The following is a 21,069-nucleotide window of genomic DNA, read 5'->3' as shown; positions in this document are numbered from 1 at the left end:
AACACATATTCTTCTTTACTTTTTTTTTTAGAAATTCTGTTATATATGTTATTGCAGTGTTATTTACTTGTTGTATAATACATGTTGTAAAGCATCTTTTCTCTGCACATGAAAAGGTGTATAAAGAAATTAAGGCTTGTTTACAGTGTAATGTAAATAATTCCTAAGTGACCTAGCTTTATTCATAAAAATATTCTGGGACTGCATTTTATGCCATCCTGTGCATTTGGCTACTTGTAATCCCCTAAGGTTATGCTAATAAATTAGCAGCTGGCATCTCACTGTTCAGTTATTTGTATGAGGGGGAGATATGAAGTACTTTGTGTTGCAGTAGGAGCAGTTAATGCAGATATTTTGCAAAAAAGTGTATCCAAAAAGCAGCAGGTCTCACCTCTTTGCCTGCACTCCTGTGGGATAGTAGCGGGAGCAGGAGATCCCGTCCCAGGCGCAGTAGGGATCCCGGGCGAGGCAGCAGTCGGCGCAGGCTGTGCCGTACATGTCACACTGGTGGAACTTCACCTGTGCTATGACTGACTCGGAGCCCACATAGAGCTGTTGCTGTAAAAAATACACGATATAAGATTAAATTCTAAAATTCCCACTAAAACTTCTGTTACCAATGCAGTTATTAAAAAATGTTAGATTTATCCTTGCTTGCCGGTTGTGCATCCAGCCTGTGCCCTGAGGGAGGCACAGTTACTCTGTAGAAGAATATCTGATTACAGATTAAACTCTCCTACATGAGGACAGAGAAACAGAAAGAAGGTAAAATGAACAAGTTTGTTTTGGCATTTCCTCGCTTCTGAACTTTCAGCTTTGTAAGCTTTGTGTTTGAATAGGCAGGGGTTTACATATCTTTCCCTTCCTCAAGATATTTTCCAGTGCCTCCCTCTTCACTTCTCTGTCACCTAATTGATCTGCAAAAAAATCCCTTAACATAAAAGACTTTAAATGAAGAAGTTCAAATATGCAGGAGTTAAAAGCAAACTCCATTTTAAAATGAGAGTATTCAAGTAAATTTACCTCTTGATGTGGCTACTTAAAATACGGTCACACATTTACACGCACAGTAGTAGAGAGATTTCTTTTTTTTTTCCTGTTGTGCAGTCTTTTCTTACAAATTAACCAGTCACTGTCTACTTCTTCAATGTTTACTTGTAATGTTTGGGGTTCTTTTCAGGATTAGTACTAATGAATCTTTTGAGTTCACATAAATGTCCTTTTCAAATCAAATGACAGGTGATCAAAACATTATTTCAGATGCTGGCACAATAAATTCAGAAAAGAATAGTTTATATTTACAAGAATTTGAGAAAAAGTCCTGCAATTGATGAAGGTAAATTGCCTGAACACAGAAACATGCAGTGTGCACTGCAATAGAAACTACTTATACACAGCTCACTCCCATAGTTTTACCAGCCAGAAAAGGGATTCCTAAACTGTGCTTATCCTAATGGCCAGACTTAGTCCATAATTCCCACTCTTTGACCAAGCTTTCAAAATCTGTTATTTTAAAATTACTTAACTCTGGAAAATACTGACGGCTCATTTAGGCTATCACAAGACACGAATTTTAATCCAGATAGTTCATTCTTTTTCCTAATTATAACTCTTATATCTGTTTAGATCATAAAATTTAACATTCGGAGATGCCAGGGGAAGAAACTAGGAGAGGCTGGTAACAGCAGTGCTTGAAGAAGTTTTCTGCTGAGATAAACCAGATGATAGTAGCAGGAACTCAATCTGCCAACTGGAATGAAGAAGAAACCTAGGATACTTGTTTTAGGAGAATTTTTTGTCTGCAAAGGCTGCATTGTGATTGTCCAGAAGACAGAAACAACACTTTCAATGAGACATATGAGATGGGATTTTCTCTTTCATCTTTTAGCAGAGGTAAAGACATCTCTAAGTCTTGGTTCATTGGAGGAGGGCAAAAAAGCAGCTGATATCTAGCCAACTGAACATCAAAGAAGAACATTCTTTCCCAGTTTCTGCTGGGATAAGTAGTTCAGCCCTGAAATGTGGTATTTTATTGTACCATGACTTGGTGAAGACTGGTCAGTGTTATAAGGATATTGAGACATAGCCAGCAAGGAGATCTCCACAGGCTCAGTCACTCCAAGTTGAAAGGAAACCAGCCAAAACGCTCAAGGTACACAATTTTTTTCACATGTACTCAGCTAAGTTATATTTCTGCTGATTTTAAAGACAAAATGACTCGGTGCCAGCCCTGTCCCTAACATGTATTCCAACATTTAATTGTCCTCAGTGTCAGAAAACTGTATTCCATTTCAAGAATAAGTTTATCCGCATTCAGCAAGCTGAATTTGGTTATTAAATCTTATATTGTTTCACCATCAGTGTTCAAGAATCCCCATACACACAGTAGGAAGTCACTTCACATGGCAAAATATATATCTGGCTCTCCTGTTCTCACTCAGTTTTTCTTTTTGATATCTTGAAAAAGTTAAGCTTCTCATAAAAATTTTTGTTCTTCAACCACTGGATTGCTTTTGTGGCTTTCTTACAATTCTCTCCAGATTTTCCAGATATACCTTGAATTAGTGGAGTTAGCAGCCCTCTTGGAAGATGGATGTAATGGAAGAATACTACTTCATTTTTTTATAAAGTATCTCCTTTTTACTCTTCCAACATAATCCTTTTACCATGCCAATTGACTGAGAGTTAAAGGTAAGGCAACTGTCTGAAATGACACTGACTCTTTCTCCAAATGATCACTTAGGTGCCGTGTTAGACACTCTAGTCTCCAGAGGTGCTTTCACAGTCCATGGAAAAAGATTGATGCAGGAAATAATTCAGAATACTTAGACCCAAGATCCTCCTCTGAATCACCATCAGAGGATTTTTCTTTCTGCATTACGTACAGGAAGAATGTAAATTGGCTAGACACCAAAACTGAAATAATCTTTTGGGGCACACTCACATCTCCTATTAATGCAATTGTCATCCTTTGTTACTTCTGTTTCACTGTGTTTATGTGCACCCATATTACATCTGATGTCTAACATTAAGATCTAACTATCCTTGAGCGTTTATTATGGTTTCACACTGAGATTATACAATGATATAGTAAGATAAGAATCTACCCACAAGAGTTATAAACTGGGTGTTTATTTTAGCAGAAACTAGCAGAAACTCAAAAGGGGTTCAGATCCAAACAGCCCTACTGGGCACTTGACTATGTGGGAGACCCAGCAAGGTTTTTTTGTACTGACATCCCCCTGGGCTGAAATCTATCTGCATTTATCAGAAAGGAACTCTTCTGTGAGTTGCCATATTCACCAAGCTAATCCCTACTGTGATTACTATGACAGTAACTCAAGAAACAGATTGGGTTTTATGTGCTTGATATGCAAGATAGTGTAAACTAAGGGTATTTAACATCAGAAATGAAAAACATGCGTGCTTTATAAAGGAACAGAGCAGATAACCATAAGTTTGTATTACAGGATTACATGTATCTGACCAGATCTCATTATAGATGACATACATTCATCTGTCTATCTATGCATCTATCTATTTCTATACCATTTACAGCTTCATTACATTGAGTCACAACTTTCACATTTCAAACATGTCAAATACTTACCCTTTTTGAAGAGATTTCCATAGAAATAATAGGAACTGGCATCTAAAAAATAGGAAATATTTACTTGCTTAGAAAAAAGAATGTCTTTTTGCTATGAGAATAAATTAGGTAAAATAGCATTGATATTTACTTATTACATTCAGCTTTGCAAGATACTTTTACTTCCTTTAAGGAAAGTGTGAGGAAATTGTGACTTTCAGAAGTATTACTTTAAAAGAGTGTATTTAAAAACAACCAACCAACACTTAATTCAGGATTATCAGAGCTACAGGAACACTACAATTTCCCTGTCAAACATGACATTAGCTCTTGCCACCACTGAATCTCTTTTGTCCTACTTGAGAGTGATAAGTGGAGTGTTCTTCATAACAAAACATTCATTGAAGATAAGATAAAAATAGCAGGAATTCCTTCTTTTACCATTGTCCTCTCTGCCCTCTGCTCAGATTTCCTGGAGCAACACATAGCCCCCAATAGGTCTATTAAAAACAAACTTTATCAAGAGGGGCAAATTCTGTGATTTCCATCCCCCCTCAGGAAACAAGTCAGTAGTTACTCTGCCTAAACGCAGGTACCAGATTTAAATGTCTAACTTTTGATGTTAGATTTTCCCTATAGTTTGAAGTAGCTTAGCCTCCTGCTTTATGTGGCTATTGTGACCTGACATGAATGCTCACTAAGAGAATTTCATTATATTAGCTTTGTCACATATCAAACACTGAGCTTTAATCAGGTTATCCTTAAGCAGAATGGAGTTTTGCCTCACTGGGACTTAGGTTTGCCCACTGTAGAGACAGATTAACTGATTCAGCCTTTCTGAGGACTGGGCTATTTCTGTCTGGACCTCATTTAAGTTTCCAAGGTTTTAGCAGGCACATTTTCATGTGTACACTTATCCTCTTTTAATTACTTACTTGGATGTGAGGGAAAATGAAATAAAATGCAAGAAGTTTCTAATTAAAAGTCACATTACAACTTCCAAGCACGTAAACAGAAAGACAGCAGTCCTGATTTATTTTAATACGCTTCAGTACTTGGGCCATAACTCCACATCAGTTGAAAATTAAGATTTTCTGTCATATAATAACTATATAATTGACAAATTTCTTGCGCATGGCTATTATAGATTTGACTACTTTCAGATTTTTTAGGCATTTTAATTCTGCAGAAAATTCAGGACTTGTATATACACTTCATACACAGCACAGTTCACCTTGAATACTTGCAGCTCTTCAAGAATCACTTCTTCCATTGATTCTGTCTCTTGGTTGTAAATTGTTATGACTTTCAGCACAATGCCATTATCTGGAAATAAATTAAAAAGAAAAAAAACCAAAACATACCAAGAGGTTATAATTGGAGGAAATATTTATATGTCCTTCACATACCTAAATGACTTCTTAAAGTTGCTAATAGACAGAAATTTATAAATATGTACAGGTAGTTGCATATTGCTGTAATTAATGAGGATTCTTACTCTGAGAAAATAAAAAAAAAATTACAATTTGTCCCCAGAAAATAATAGTTAACTGAAACATGCCTAGGGTACATGATTAATTATATTTTTCAAATGCTGGGTCATAACCCCTTGGTGAACTGCAAAAGGATCACAAAGGGTGACCATATTTCAGAAAAAGAAATGGGAGTAGGCAGAAACTGAGTCCATTGTTTCCATCGGAGTCCATTGAGGCAAGCAAGTGTAAAGTAGCTTTAATTATAGGATCCGACTGTTTACACTAGATAGGAAACTACTAGTGTCCTTAATTGCTGGCAGCAGCTCTGTTCCTCCAGGCAAGAGTGGGAAAACCTTCAGGGGTTCATTGTGCACAGTTCTCACTCTCCTCTAGGGAAACACTGAGCTGCTGTTGAGGTGAAGGTGTTAGTCAAAGGAAAATGAACTAAAATATCAAAAAGACTAAGGCACATTGGACTTTAGATTTATCAACCTCTCTGTCCCTGCAACTCTCTCAGGAAATTAAAACACACAAATAGCATCTGGTCTTCCACTACTTCGGCTTTGCCTTGCTGGCTATTAATAGAATAGTCTTCCACTCCTTAATCTGAAAATCTGTCATCAACAATGGCAGATATCACTTCCTTTCTTCTGTTACTTTCAGTCACCTTTGATTTACAGGGGAAATATTAAGCAGGCAAGCACTGGGAAAAATGTTCAGCAAAAGATCAAAGGAGCAAACAAAGAGAGGGACCATTAAACTGGGGTCATACACCATTTCTCAAAGAGAATATGTAATCAAAGGCATCAATTTTGCGATGGAACAGTAAAAAGAAATTGTATTCCGAGCTCTGATTTTCATAAGTAAGTCTCTCTCCGAATCCCGCTGACAGATATGTGAAAGCTCTGATGTTCAGACTTCTCCTTTGATGAACCTTTCTAACCTGCACTGCTACCCTATGGAAACTTTTGCTCAGCTGTAAGATGTTGCTTACTTATGTTACACAGCAGGTTGGATTTGGATTAAGAAAAATATTAACTCTTTCTAACATCATATTGTCCAAAAAAGCAAAGAGTTTTCTAATGGGAGCTTTGTCAGAGTAGAGATTGCAGGTTCCATTTCAGAGTTTCCAAAACCCAAATTCTTTCGCTGGAATTTTTTCTCACCTGAGATCAGACAGCATACACTTAAGCCCCTTTGGATTTAACTTTGCTGAACAGAGGTCTTGTATACAAGAACATTTTAAACAATCTCAATCAGAAATGCAAGCAGAAAATAAGAAAAATGTAGACCTCATTGTAAAATATGCTGTACAGAAATAAGTGACACATTGTGCAATGTTTTATAAACTACAGTAAGTCCAATAACAAGACCATACTGAGGTCATTTAAAAGCTTAGAAAAGAACTCTAGTATAAATAAGCCTTTGCTATTCTACAACGATACTGTTTTTGAATATTCTCAACACTAAAATGTGCTTATCAGAGGAATTTCATTAGTAAAAAATAATTCACTGTAACTGCTTTCCTAGACAAAATGGTTAAAATGATTTGTGAAACCACTCTTGTTGTTAAATTGATTAAATGTGAATGTAAGAATCCTTGGATTTTTTCCAGACAGATTAGATGTGACTAAAATCTTGTCTAGTTCCAGCCTTTCCTCTTATTTTTTTAAGTTTTCTTATTTTTCAAATACCATTAGGATATCTATTTTTTCTCAGCTTTCTTAGACTTAGTGAAGATCTATGTTATATTTTGCCTTAATTGTGTTTGTTTGGAAGACATTTAAAAATTCTCTTTAAACAAGCTCTCTGTGTCTTAAGAAAATGGCACAAAAGAAAGACAAGAAAGCTTGGCAGGAAACTTCTAACAGTTTTTTAAAAAAAAAACCTTGGGCATTTCCTTCCTTCCTTGAGCTGTGTTGTAACCCCAAATCTGGAAGCTGGCAGTTTCTTTTTAATGGTATCAGCTAGACTTGTGGTCTCCAGAACTGGGGAAAATAAACTGTGGAATAAAGCCAGTAACTTGAGCTGATATTTTTGAAAATCGTATCACTTTTGTTTCTCTCAGGCCTCCAGGTCTCAGCTCAGATCTATGCTCAGATACAGGATTGTGTTCTGAAGTTTAAAAAATAAGGCCGGTTGTTCAGCAATTTAATTTAAGGTTCTTGTTGGAAAACAAAAGAAATTAAAATGGAATCCTATACTTAAGATTCTCTTCCTAGTCTTTAAATGTTTCCCTACCATTATTTTCCTATATAGTGTTATCATCACAGTGAAGCACAGGTCTAGAATGACTACTACCCTCTGTAAGGTGAAAACTGGCACAGCTGTGCAAAGAAAGATTGTTAAAAAGGAATGTTGCATAGATTTCCTTCATCCTGGAGATAAAAGAAAAATTACTAAATTTTTCTTTCTTACTTTCTTTAATTACCTGTGCCAATGAACAAGACATCATATTGCCCATCTTCAGCTTCCACTCTGTCCACTGCTAGTTGTTTAAGATTGTACTTTCCATCTGTTTTAACTAGTATTGGTCTCTTATGAACAGGCCTGATGGGCTGATACATTAGTGGATGACTCCTGGCAAAATGGACAGCTTCATCAGGATAGTCTTTTGTGGTAGTGTACAGACCCCCATTCACCTTGCTGGCACACTGCAAAAATAGAAAACAGATTATCCTGAAGATTTGACAAATAAATTGTTAGAAACAGGTCTTGTTTTCAGAGGCGAAGACAAGTCTACAGAAAACCTCACCTATAAACAAGCAAAGAAGACCACAGTAGGAATTGGGACAGTGAACTCTATGCATGTGTGGATTATTAATCATGAAAAGAAAGGGAATGTTGAACATAACCTTGGCATTATCATATTTAGAAAGAGAGAGTTCCTCCCTCTTTGGCATCCTAAGAGAAGAATAAATAGTGGCACTTTTAGATTTTGACAAAAACCATAGTGCTTATGTCTTCCCCAAATTCATACTGCAGATGTAACCAAAATGGTCACTGACAGAGTTAAGAGAAAGGGGTTTACTGCCCCAACAGGGACACAGACATGCAGAGTCAGCAGAACACTAATGCTTGAAATCAATCCCTAGTCTTGTTATTTTTTGATTGCAAAATATATTGCCATAAGAAACTAAGCACATTTAAAAATTATGCCAGCAGCAACAGTAATTCTTGATTTCAGGCATTCTAACAGTATTATGTTTGATTCTAATTCCTAACTCACAATGGCAGTATTATATATCACAGTTTAGCTTCAAATACTAATGTTTGCATTGATCAATCTATCAGTTTGCAAAGCAAATAAACTTTATGTCAATGACTGATTAAAAGAGGCTTACTCCTTCAGTCAAATGTGCAATTAGGGATAATTTAATGCATTAAAGAGAGAAGTTAATTTTAGGATGCTTTGTGAAGGAGATAGTGTTTCCCAGCTGAACACAGATTCTACATTTCCAATTTGCTTCATGATGTCTAATTGAAACCATTTATGATCAAGCTGGAAATATCTCAGTAACCATTTACTTTCTCCAAACATTCATAAGACAGTGTGGTTTTAAAAAAACATTTCAAGCAAAGCCACAGTAGCAGCCTTTCCCTATTTAAATTGGATTTTTCAATCAATAAAATGAAATAAAATACTCTTTACGTTTACTGGAAACAGTAATTTTAAACTTGTGGTCAACTGTAATTGACAATAACAAACCCCTGCACTTGTCAAGTGGGGCAATGTTTGTTTCCACTTTCTGGGTTTAGCTACAGGAAAGTATTTGTTCAGTGTTGACTTAAAAGTAACTGTCTAATCAACCTAATGATGGAATTTCACCGGCTGTTTGCAATAAAGAGACAGAGCTGGAGCATGAAGACAGGCTAAGCCTCTGCTTCTCATGCACTGCACAGCATATCAAGTGAATAGGCATTGCCAGGTTCCCTTTACAAAGTTCTAGCCCTGGAGAGATTTAATAAAAATAATCCTTCACAGGCTTTTCATTTTTAATTAAATAAAATCAAGTAGTCTAGAAAGGAAACAGTAGATGCAGCTGTCTCTGAAGCCTATCAGCACCGCTTTTGATTTTACTGATGTCAGTTCCAGAAGCAGTACAGCCTAAATGAACTAAAAGAATCAGCAAAACAGGGCAGAGATTATGGTAGAAGTAGTGCAGTGGATTTCAGTCTGTCAGAACCTGTGTGACTCTTAACAATGCTTTTCTGTTTATTTAGCTTTAAGCCCTGCTCTCATTCCTTATAGACTTATTCTTTACTCATTCAATAGCTGAGATCAAAGAGTGCTGACTCTCAGAAATGCCTAATAGTAGGTTATTTTTGGGCTCTTGTCACTGTCATTCCTGAAATGGGAAAGGTACTGAGATTCAGTTTACCAATATGCTGAGCTTTTCTTTGGAATTTGAAACCTAACACTTGGCTACAGCCTGAAACGCAATTTCTCTTCATGCTTCTGGAAAAACATTGAAAAGACCTCTAAACTGTGCCCGAAATGAGCAGCCAAAAATGAATCAATTAATGCTTTTTTGGCTGGCAGAGCCAGCTAGTTCAGCCTTTGATGTGCTCTGCATCATATAAACACAATTAAATCTATTAACACCCCAGAAAGACCTGGTTCCTCAGCTAATTTGTTCCATGATACGGGGAAAATTACTTTCACTCTTCTGCTACTTTTTCAGCTCCTATGCCTTGCCTTTTGGGGAGGCAACAATCCAGTTTGACCCAAAGGTGGCCAAGGGAGAGAAGCATCGAAAGCAAGTGGAACTTAGGGCAGCATTTCTGTAAATCATTGTCAACTTTGCTGAAGTGCTGGCTCGGTGTTCTCTCCTTCTTGCCAAAACCCCACCATTTAATCTTCAGTGCTAGGAGATATCAATGTATTAACTGCAGTCATTAATACTGAATTCATGCCTGTGTTTAACGCTAGTCCAAATAACATATGTGAGGTGTTCTACTGCCTGGAAAAAATGAACACTACTTTAAGAACTTGTATTATCATTGTAAAATATACAGCCATTATGCAATCCATGCATGATACTGTCTCATTATTAGGCAAAACTGCAAAAACTATAAATTTGATATACCAAAACTCAAATAGGAAACTAATAATTCCTTTGAACTCAACCATTTTTCTCAAAATGTGATAATTTATTTATCTGCTTTTCTATCCTGACTCAATACCAGTAACTTTGAAAAATGACAAACAAACAAAAAATTATTCGGTATTGATGTCAACACTTGCTTCAGTGGTAGTTCATTGGCCAAGATGGTCAAATCATATTCATAATGTTTAAATCTTAGATATACTCTTTTTTGGAGCATCTGCTTCAACAATTTGACTTAAGTCTCTAACCCCAAGAGAAGCAGAGGAAAACATGAATTTAAAATGATTAATTTAAAATGAGAAAGGACATGCATTTGAAATCATACTACAGGGAGAAAGGCTGTACTGGCATGTAGTAGATAAGTTAATGGGCCTTTTCACCTCTCATTCCTGAGATTCAGTGATAAAGTAATTGTATGCAACACTTATTTCTGGAAATGATTGTGTTCAGTATAAAAGAGAATATTGAGTCAGCAGAAAGTACTGCTCCAGCAACTGTTTATTCCCCCTTTAAGCTCATGAGACTGAGCCCCCAGCCTGGGAGAAGATTAAGAGGTGAAGTGTGAAAACTGGGGGGGATTTAGCCAAACAGCTGTTGCTGTCTTTGCATCTCACAGAGTCAGAAATCCACCCAATGCTGGCATGATAAGGGGTGGAGCTTCATGGGTGTAAACAAAAGCAGCTTTGCAACAGATGACAATTGCCATGGGTGGGTAAGTAGTTGTAATCCCAAAAGGTACAGGATAAAGAAGAAATCCCGGATGTGATGTTTCCCTGAGTTAGCCTGTCATTGCCTGCTGTGAGGCTCCTCCTGACTGGCAGCAGGAAGGGGAAAGTGAGGAAGGCTCTGGCTCTGCCTCTTCCATGAGATGGTGACGGGCCCCTGCAAAGCAAGGGGCACCCTCAACCTGCACCAACAGGCAGAGGAGGAGATGTGAGAGCCCTAGGACAGAAACTCCAGAAACACCTAGAAAGAGAGTGAAACAGGAAAAGGGTTTGAGGTGAAAATCACTTGTGATGCCTTTGAGAAATCAACACAGGAATTAGGAATGCTTTGTAGAAATTAATTACCTGCCTCTAAGCAATGAGTTCGTGATTTCCTCCAGAAATCTAAGTGCCAGACAGGAACAACTCTCTACATGACAGCACCTCTATAGTTGCAGAGCGTGCTACAAAAATTAATCACAGTTTCAAAATATGTTGTTTCTTTCCTTCACTTAATACCCATTGGAAAAAAAAAAGAAATTATGTTTATAAAGAAACTTGAGTGAAAATTAGCAAAAAATATGAATGGTTTTGCTGAGTTTGGTTGTTTGCAATGTTGTTTTATTATTTCTGTATTCTTTGTAAAGGGTACAAGAATGTTGATAAGCTTGGAAACTTAAGGGCAAGCTTAAGGTGATAAGCTTAAGGGCAGTAAAATCTCACTCTGTGATGTCTGAAAGCAAACCAATGAATTACAAGGGTGATAGACCATTGTTTCCAGAAAGAACCAGTCTTGAGAGAAGGACCTTGAATGATGAAGAATTTGCTCGTTATCTACAAAAGCATTTATTCTGATTAGTTACTTTTATTAAAATTTATGTCTCATTTCTAACCTGTGCGTTGATCTCAATTATAGAAGTATTCCAATTTGATCCTTTTGGAAAAAGAGGTGGAAAAAAGAAACTAGAACCACCTGACTTTGAAATAGTGGATTCCTCTTTTGGGTTTTCTTTTTTTTTTTTTTTTTAATTTCCTTTCATGCTTGTTAAATGTCCTGGTTTCATCAGGCAAAAGAAACAAAGGGAGGTTCCTTCACAGGTAACACACTGTTCCTGAATGCAATATCTGACCCACCTTCTAGAGGTGCTGCTTTCTATCCATTTTGCCTGGGGTCCTAACTTTGGAATCTTATGACTTTGACACAAGGTTGACAAATTCAAGTCCTAAGAGGATTTTGAAAAACCTTATATACTTAATCCCACTATTTTTTGGGGGGAAACATATGGGGCTAGCACTCGATTAACTTATGGCTGAGCCATTCCACACTTTTCCAGAAATGCTGGAGTATTCAAGGAGATATACCCTGGACCGTGAAGTCAGGAAGATTTCTGCATTAGCAGCAGTCTGCTTTTTCTTTTCAATTTCATTTACATAGCAAAGCAAGGGTAAACAGATTGTACTTACTGAACCAGGTCTAGGATAAGGTACTTTTCTTTCGTAGAGGGCCCAGTGGTATTCAGGTCCTTCTTTATGAGCATATGGTCCATTGAAAGCTGCTCGGACACTTGCCATGTGGTAAACACATATAGCATAGCCTCTGAATATATTGCTATGAAGTGAAATTTAAAGACATTATTAAAGCAATATGTCACATTCTGTATATATAATACTGGTTTTATTGTGCAATTAAAAATAAGTCACATTTCAACAGTATTCAGGGATAAAAAACTACCTATTCTTTCCTATATGCTTTTCTTCTAAATATTGTGTGCAATGTTCTTTAAATGTCTTTAATGTGTTTATATTTATAACATTTCTCCAAGGAAGCTCTGTGTTGTTATGCCAAAATTTGATAATGGTGAACACAAACTCTAAATTACTTGTTTAGAAACACAGAGGAAGCACAGTGAACTGAACTCAGGTTTTATATGTCTTTGATTAGTTATTTAAACAGTTTACCATTTTTCTTCTCTAACATTTTTCCTATTGTTTTTGCTTGGAAAGATGCTGACTAAAAGGAACAGTGACTAAAATGAGTCCTTTTTTTATTGAGTGGGAATGTTGGTTGATTTTATCAGTTAGATCAGAAGATCATTTCGTGTAGGTCAATCCACATAAAAGTTTCTATTTTACTTTTAAATTTTATTCACTTATTTCCAGAGAAGCAATTGATTTTTTATTTTTTTTTAAAGAAGAATCAGTGCTCTCTACAAAGAAGTTATTTCTGACTCTGGAAGGTGATCCAAATAATTTTAATTTACTGGCATTGGGAGCCAGTAGGAAATGCCAGGTGTCTGCATCGCTAGAGGAGCAGATCTGACTTTGTTTATTAGAAAAAAATAAATCAAGAGATAGTGGCAAAAGCACAGCTGATTTTTTCTACCAGTTACATCCTAAACTAACAGTTGGATTTCAGGGATGAGAGTACTACATGCTTGCACTTGAACTAGGCTGCAGTGGAAAAGGAAGAGGAGGCCACCAGCAACATTACAGCTGATGCTTTAGGCTTCACTAAGAAGTTAGTAGGAATTAAGCTGCTATCTACTTAACCTTGAAATACAGTGGAGCTCTTAGGGGAAGACAGGTGACTCTGAGATGCTGTTCTTATAAGCATGCAGGAGTGCATATACTTCGACACTAGGAAATTTTCAAGCTGAGAAGCACTTAATTAATTTGTGATCCAGATAGACTGAATCACTGAATGAGACTTCAGCCCCTGAGTGTTATAGAGCAGTTTTTACATTAACAAGGAAGCCCACTGTGACTAGAACAGAGATTAAACTGTTTACTGTATATTTGCTAAGGGATATGCATCATGCAGCTTCTATCTCTTTAATAGACTGCTCAAACATTCCTCCATGGCTGCTATTATGTCTTCTAGTTGTTTACCTTGTAGTGTTGAAAAGGCCAAATATCACTGGATTTTTGTTATCACGAGTTTGCAGCAAAAATACATCCTCTGTAAAATTTAAATGCAACATTATTGATAACAAACTACTTTTCCCAGCCACAGAAGAGAAACTTCATTGATTGTTAAAAGTATAATCCTATTTTACTCATTTATTCTATTTAATTTTATATAGATTTTAAAAGCAATCTTTAAAAACAATGCATAAAGGAGTAATAGGTGATAGCCAACTCTGTACTTATAGAATTTCATATACATTGGAAACAAAACACTAACAACCACGCCCTGTTAATGAATAAAACAGTACAATATTTAATAGTAAGGTATGTTATCATGAAAGTGTATGGCTTTTCTGGATAATTTTGAGTTTATTGCAGTCTAGGATATTTACCTAATTCATCAAAATGCGTATCGATTCCGTTTCTCCCAGGCACAGAACAAACCAGCCTGGTTTTGAGGAAAGTGGTCCATTTATTGACGAGCATTCTCTGGCCTCCCATATCATTCTGTGTAGAAAGAAACAAGTGCCAATGGTAATTTGAATGAGTAAGTCTGGAAGCACAAACATCTCTGCTGAATTAATTGTTCATTGTGTCTTTTAATGCCAAAGGCATTCCTTTCCAAACCACATGTCTATTACTAGTACTGTTTCTCTGGAGTCAGTTTTCAAGTAGGATTGCACTGATCAAGTCCAGGTCTCATTAAGAGCTGTGGGTTTACAAGAATTTTTTAATTCTGTACCATATCCCTGGATAGTTTTAACTATACAGCAGTTGTAAAGCTTTCTTTTTATTGCTCATTTTTGTAAATTAGATATACTAAGTATATTAGTGAAGTTTAGCTTTTTTGTAAAAGCTCAGTGCAGGGTTAGTTTGATGCATTTGGAAACTGAAGGTCTGAATCTATCTATAGAAATGGTACAGCTGTGGCAACTATTGGGACTTGCAAGAAAAGGGAGAATTTAGTACTACTTAGCAATCAGATTTTTGTAACCTTCAGGTACCATCCTCAAATCATGGCCTTATATTCAGGTAGTCTGTGTAACTGGTTGAAGGTTCTGCAGTAGGCTTGCAAAACTCTCACAAACAGAGGTCTGTTTTCCTCAGAAAAGTAGAAATATGCAGAGTAGCTGCCTCTGTGTTGCAAAACCTGTTACAGCTCAGAAAAAAATAAAAAAGTTGGGAAAAAAAGCCAGTTCCTGAATCACTTGTTGTTGTTTGTATTCACTAAATAAAATCTGAATTATAACATACAGCTGATAAGTTAATGGCCAGATGATAAAAGACTTCGAGTTTTGAAGAAGTGGAAGAGAAAGATCTGTGGGATTTTGGGTTAACCCATGGCTAGAGATAAGACTTCCAGGTGGATATATTGCAGACTAGAGGGAACTATTAAAATAATCTATTCAGAACATAAACCAAAGAATTCTACTTCAGATCTTGATACAGGCTGGAATCCAGAAAGCCAGCTGGTTTTGTGAACATTAATGTCTTGAGGCTGCAATTTGGTACCTTGCATACTTCAGATGTTTTTAAGTTATACATGAGTACTCAAGGAAGTTTAATAGGTAGTATGCTCATGAGCATATATGATATATACCATACATGGAGGTGACAGAAGATTTTTAACTTGTACCTTGTTCTTTGCCCAATACTTTCAAGAAGCTATCCCCTACAGTTAGGCAGGGGAATATAATTTTTTTTTAACAAAATCAAATGTTAAGAAATAGCCTTCTCTTTCCTTCCTTTGATCAAGCAGATGTAATCCCCGTGGGAGTGGGAGAGCTCCTCTCATCAGCCTTACAGTGGTCAATTGTTCAGAGAGAACCAATTATGGGCAGCTTGATTTGGGAGATCATATGTTAACTGTGCTTCTCTTCAGCAACTGCCCAAGATCGCCATGTGTGTGGGGCCAGGGATCCAAAAAGCAATGCCACCAACACACCAGGAGCATGGCCTGAGTGGGAAATGGATAATCATGCAGGACAGTGGAGGGAAGAAAAGTCTTTCCTTATGATTTTTCTGGTAAAACTTAAGTCTACCTGGACAATTTGATCATTCTTTCTAGTTTCCTATCTGCACAACTTTTCTTAGTTACTAAGAAGAGGAATGAGAGATGAAATGAAAACATTAATTGGCTTCTATTTGTAAAACACTCTAGAGGTTTTTGGCATTGCACCCTTCCTATCATTCTTGCATCAGAGGTTTTCAAAATTTATGGAAACACAGGTGTCCCTGCTCATGCCAGAGGGGTTGGAACTGGATGATTTTTAAGGTCCCTTCCAACCCGAATCATTCTATGAAGAGTTGAATTTGGAGATTGTCAAGTCCAACTGTCCTACTCAAAGTAAGTTACTTTGAACAAGTTGTTCAGTAAATTGCTCAGGCCTGTGTCCAGTCAAGATTTAAACGTCTGCAAGGATTGAGGCTCTGGGTAACCTGTGTCAGTGCTCAACCCTCCTGGTAGTAAAAAAATGTTTTCTTACATTCTAATGTAATTTAATGTGTTTCAATCTGTACCCATTGCCTCTTGCCCTATCCAGCTGTCTGAAAGGAAAGCTACTGACCCTGTACAACCTCAGTTCAGTCCTCACTGACAGAATAGGAAAGCAAGAGGGAATATCAGAGAGGACTGGTGGCTGGGCTACTTCTGTCACCTGGAATGTGAAGGGACATCATTTTATGTCAGCTGTGAGAGCTGCAAGAGGCCCTGGACCTACAGCCAGTTTGAAGGATAATAGAGTCCTGATCTGAACTGAGAAGGTGGATGGTAAGAGAGTCCTGTGGGCAACTGCTGTTAGTTACCACCTCTCTCAGCTAAACTGAACTTCAAACACAGATTTTGGATGACTTGTGAATGTTATCATACTTGAGGGTGAGTAGATGTAAGGTTTTCATTCAGACTATCACACCATAACTAACAGATGCCATATTTGCCTGGGGGAGAAGGACCAAAGAAAGAACATGCTTCCTTTTTCATTTAGCTGGGAGTCAAAGAAAGGATCTTACCGCACATACACGTCCCACTCTGGTATATATGGCATGAGTGTTTGTCTCAGCCTCTAAAGCTTTTTCAGTAAAGAAGAAATACACTTTGTTGTCATCATGGTCTTCATTGTCGGGAATCATGTATGAGCCAACAAATTTTGGTTCTTTAAAAGAAAACAGAGATGAATTGAGTTCAAGTTATTAAAACATTCTCTTATTTTTTCAGTCCTTAAAATCAGCTGGCAGCAACCAAAAAACAAAATTAAAAAACAGGGATCTGTGAATCAGAGAGCTACCTAAGGGCAACCAGGTGATAGAAATAGGGTGTTCATGAAAAATTTCATGGAAAAAACCCATAGTTTAATTAAATTCACCTCCAAATGGATATACATATTCACAAATAGTATTTCTTTAATTTGTGGTTATACAGAAATTGTCTAGTCATCTGAAACACCTCCAGTTCTTCCTTCTTCTCCTTCCTATACCTTTCAAAAGGCGCTCGTTGTCAGGTTCAGTTCGGAGATGGGCCATGCGATTCGTGGTGCGAAACAGGGCAGCATCTCTTCCCCAGTAGTCACTGTAGAGACCAGCAAAAAGTTCACCACCTGCAGACCATACATGAAAAAAACCGAAAATGAAACAACTTGGTAATGTTCTAAACATTAATTTTATTGCATGTGATAGGTACCGCATTATAAACGTGGGTCATTGATATTTTATAAGGTAAGAAGGTGAGCTGGTATTATACATATAGTCTGACAAGCACATGGACATTGTTCCTACTAGCAGTGCAATATTTACAACTGGAGTAGCATGAGGACAGGAATTTTAAAATTCATGAGTCTTGGTCTCATTTTCAAAACTGACTTAACAGGATAGATTCACACACAGAACGTGAGGGCATTAAATTAACATCTATCCACATCTGCCACAATAACATCTGACACATCAGGTACCTAAGTTCAAAGATCTCACTGTGGGCCAGTTAGTGCCTGGCTCTAGGGACACCAATCCTTTGTTGGCACCTAAGTTTTCATCAGTGCAAAGATTTTGACCAGTGATTTGCTGCTGAGCAGTTCCAGGTGTGCCCTGGTCTTGTTAATGAGAGGAAGCAAATTGCCTGGTTGAAGAACTGGAAGGGACGTGGTGGGTTTGTGAGGACACATAACAGGAGCCAGAAAGTGGGATGAAAGTGCAACAAGTTTTCAGAGAATGCAATGCTTAGGATAAGAAGGGTGTTAGCTGCACCAGACTACTGATTTGAGCTACACTGCATGGTTACAGCTGAAGACTAAACCATCCCTGAATCCACAGACTAGAACTCCAACATAACTGAGCACAGTTATGAGATTTGGCTTTGTGCAAAAGATGGCAGAAAAAAAGTCATACTGAAAATACTGGAGGGCTGGATGCAGTTATCTCCCCAGCTGGAGAGATAAGAAGCAGCACCTGCTACCTTAGAAGTGATTTCTATAAACAAGAACATATTTTATTAGGCTGAGGGGATTTTTCCATTCAGCCTACTGGAGCTGTTCCACTTTCCCTGAAATAACTACAGTTTGGGAACAATTTGCTGGCCAAAGGGCTTCAGTGTTCAGCACACAGAGAAAAAGGGACTATTTTTCTCTGCTACAGCAATAACCTGCTTTCATATCATTAAAATATTCATCACAGTAGGGACAGGACCTCAGATTTCATCCTTCCTGCACAAATGGTGATGAATATTTCCTGAAAAATTTATGGAAACAGAAACTGTATATAGGTACAATTGGATTATATACGTTTGAAAATCCAGCCATCTAAAATTGTGATAGTGGACATATTTTACCTTACTAAAATACCAACAATAATTATACCTTTTATTTATGTATGGACACTATTCCCCTTAGCTGACCAAGAATTAACAATAACATATTTCATATCATTGTGGAGTTAGATTAGAATTTTTTTAGGGCCATTTTAAGAAGCAGGCAGCTATTGTCACTAGGTGGCATCCTTACGTTAGAAAATAACACAGCAGGAATTAAACTGCACAAAGAGAGGGAAATAAATTATTTCCAGTTCGAGGCTAATCTCAGTAGAGGTTTCAGTGACACAGCTTCCTTCCCACTAATCAAAATAAACATGACTGATCCATCCTAATAACATTTGCTAGCATTTATAAAGGTTTATAGCAAAAAGAAAGAATTTTGCTTTTTGGTCCCCCTCAAAGTGTGTATTTTGTTTCCAAGAGATACATATGAATTTAATTAGTGCCATAAGCACTAATAATTATTCTGAAAAGTTAAGTTTGGTAACTGGGGCTGGTTTAGACACCTCTGCTGATATGGAGATGAGCATACTTTTGCTTTAGGCTTCATTATATACTGAATGGATATTGCCCTGTAAAATACATGGACATGATTTAGTGTAAAATATTGGCAAACCAAATAAAAAGTATAAATTATAGCATCTGTAGAAGTTAAGGTTGCCCAAAACTAATAGAGAGCTTTATTTTTTAAACAGCACAGATCTGCTTAAACCACAGAATTTGCCAGTGTCTATAAAGTGTTCCAAACAATCTGCACAACCCTAATTAGAGAGTTACATTAGTCATAAATCCCCCTTTAAGAATTCTGTTGGAAAAATATATCAGACTGGCTGGTATTCTTTTTAATTTTGGTGATGTGTAATGCAAAACAGGATGGTTTATCCTTTCAACACTGCAATGAATCTTGGAAAATGCATCAGCGCAGGATAAATGATTCATCACATATTGCCAGTGATCAGGATTGACATCTGTAAGTCCAGATGTTCAGAAGCTTGGATATGAAGTCTATTCCTTCTGTTTGACATAGGTACAAAATGTTGGTATACGTAACCAATCTGCTGGCATGGCATTCTTCCATATACTGAGGAAATTATGACTGATTGTATCTGTGAGATCCTGAGGGGAGAATATGGAAGTTCCAGTCCTGGATGGATATTGTTCCATGAAAGATATTGTGCACATACATAAATTAATTCTGATATTTACCCTGAACTGTTACTAAGCTAAATATTAGACAAGTATCAAGCGTGAGCAGGCAGGTCACTTCGCCCAAGGACAGCAATGGGACAGAAATAACAAGTGTGACTATCAAATATCTCAGCACAATAACATACTTCTGAGATTATTTTCACTTTTAACACTAAGAGGATCTTCCCTTGTGCTTCCCAATAGTGTTTTACTTATCCTTTAAATCCAAGTTACAAATTTTGAACACAATTAGGTTTTTACAGGTGCTGACCAATTCCAGATTCAGTGACAACCTAAGACTGATGTTTGAAAAATCCCGTAAGGTTTCTACTCTTTTCTTCCCCATTGAATATCTACTATTAACTCAGTCCTGTCTTTGTTGCAGGGCTTTATACTGCTGAACATCACACTGATTAATCTGCATCTTCTAGTAAAAATCAGTAGAGTAACTTCACAGACCTTCACTACTCCTCCCCTCTTCCATCCTCTCCTCTTCCATCTAACCTCAGCTTCATGCATACATGACAAATTAATTGCTAAAATTTAAGTTTTAACACAGCCTGGTTAATCATGCTAAAACAAGAATAGAAACTTTCTTATTTCCTTATTTAAGCAAACAAAAAAAAAAAAACCCATGGACCTCAAATACCAGTTTTAGCTCAAGTGATACATGCATACATTTTACTTAACATTCTTTTCAAACAAACAAATACATCAAAATTCATTTGGAACCATTTAAAAATAACTTTTTTTTTTGCCCTTTTATCAGGGCAAAATATTAACAAAATCAAATATAAATTTTTTCTTCTAAACCCTTCAGAATTCCTAGACAATAACCCTTAAAGTAAAATAGATTGAAGCATGTGATTTAATTGAAATAATATATACAAAAGATTTCTATAAATGGGCTTCTTCCACCTTAAAGGTGAATTTCCTTCATTTGTTATTGGCATTTTTTGTGTACCTATTTTCAATCGAAAGGTAATGCAAACACAAGCTATTATTCATCAGTAGTTATTTTTGTGTAAAATGGAAAATTCATGTTATGAATAAAGGATTAGAACATAATGAGTAGAACCTTTCATGTATTTCTTTGACTGTCAGTCAGTTATTACTCATATGACAAACAAAATCAGAACACTAATTCACATTTTAGCAAGTGATACTTCTCACAGTAGGAAAACAGCAAATTCAAAAGAAATTACCTATTGCTCAGCTGGTAAACTTCCTCTATATATTTGTATTTTCTGTCTGTCACTCAAGTATTCTGTCTTTTGAGAGAAAATGTAGAGTAAAA

General features: G+C 36.8%; 1 protein-coding gene across 1 annotated transcript in view; it reads right to left on the bottom strand.

Annotated features, from left to right (window-relative positions):
- The window catches only part of SEMA3E (semaphorin 3E), a 132,600-nt gene that overhangs the window by 11,467 nt on the left and 100,064 nt on the right, over nt 1-21,069 (bottom strand). The window contains exons 6-14 of the mRNA XM_051795285.1: nt 17,260-17,379; nt 16,796-16,938; nt 14,179-14,293; nt 13,769-13,838; nt 12,344-12,488; nt 7,496-7,718; nt 4,824-4,915; nt 3,611-3,652; nt 392-558 (exon numbers count right to left, since the gene is read on the bottom strand). Of these exons, the coding sequence (XP_051651245.1) occupies nt 392-558; nt 3,611-3,652; nt 4,824-4,915; nt 7,496-7,718; nt 12,344-12,488; nt 13,769-13,838; nt 14,179-14,293; nt 16,796-16,938; nt 17,260-17,379 (1,117 nt within the window). The remainder of the gene's footprint in view (nt 1-391; nt 559-3,610; nt 3,653-4,823; nt 4,916-7,495; nt 7,719-12,343; nt 12,489-13,768; nt 13,839-14,178; nt 14,294-16,795; nt 16,939-17,259; nt 17,380-21,069) is intronic.

Source organism: Manacus candei, unplaced genomic scaffold (genome assembly GCF_025592945.1).
Source record: "Manacus candei isolate 608988 ecotype Guabito, Panama unplaced genomic scaffold, ASM2559294v1 h1tg000042l, whole genome shotgun sequence".
Taxonomy (NCBI): Eukaryota; Metazoa; Chordata; class Aves; order Passeriformes; family Pipridae; genus Manacus; species Manacus candei.
The sequence above is the reverse complement of the archived record's forward strand: the minus strand, read 5'-3'. Positions and strand labels throughout refer to the sequence as shown.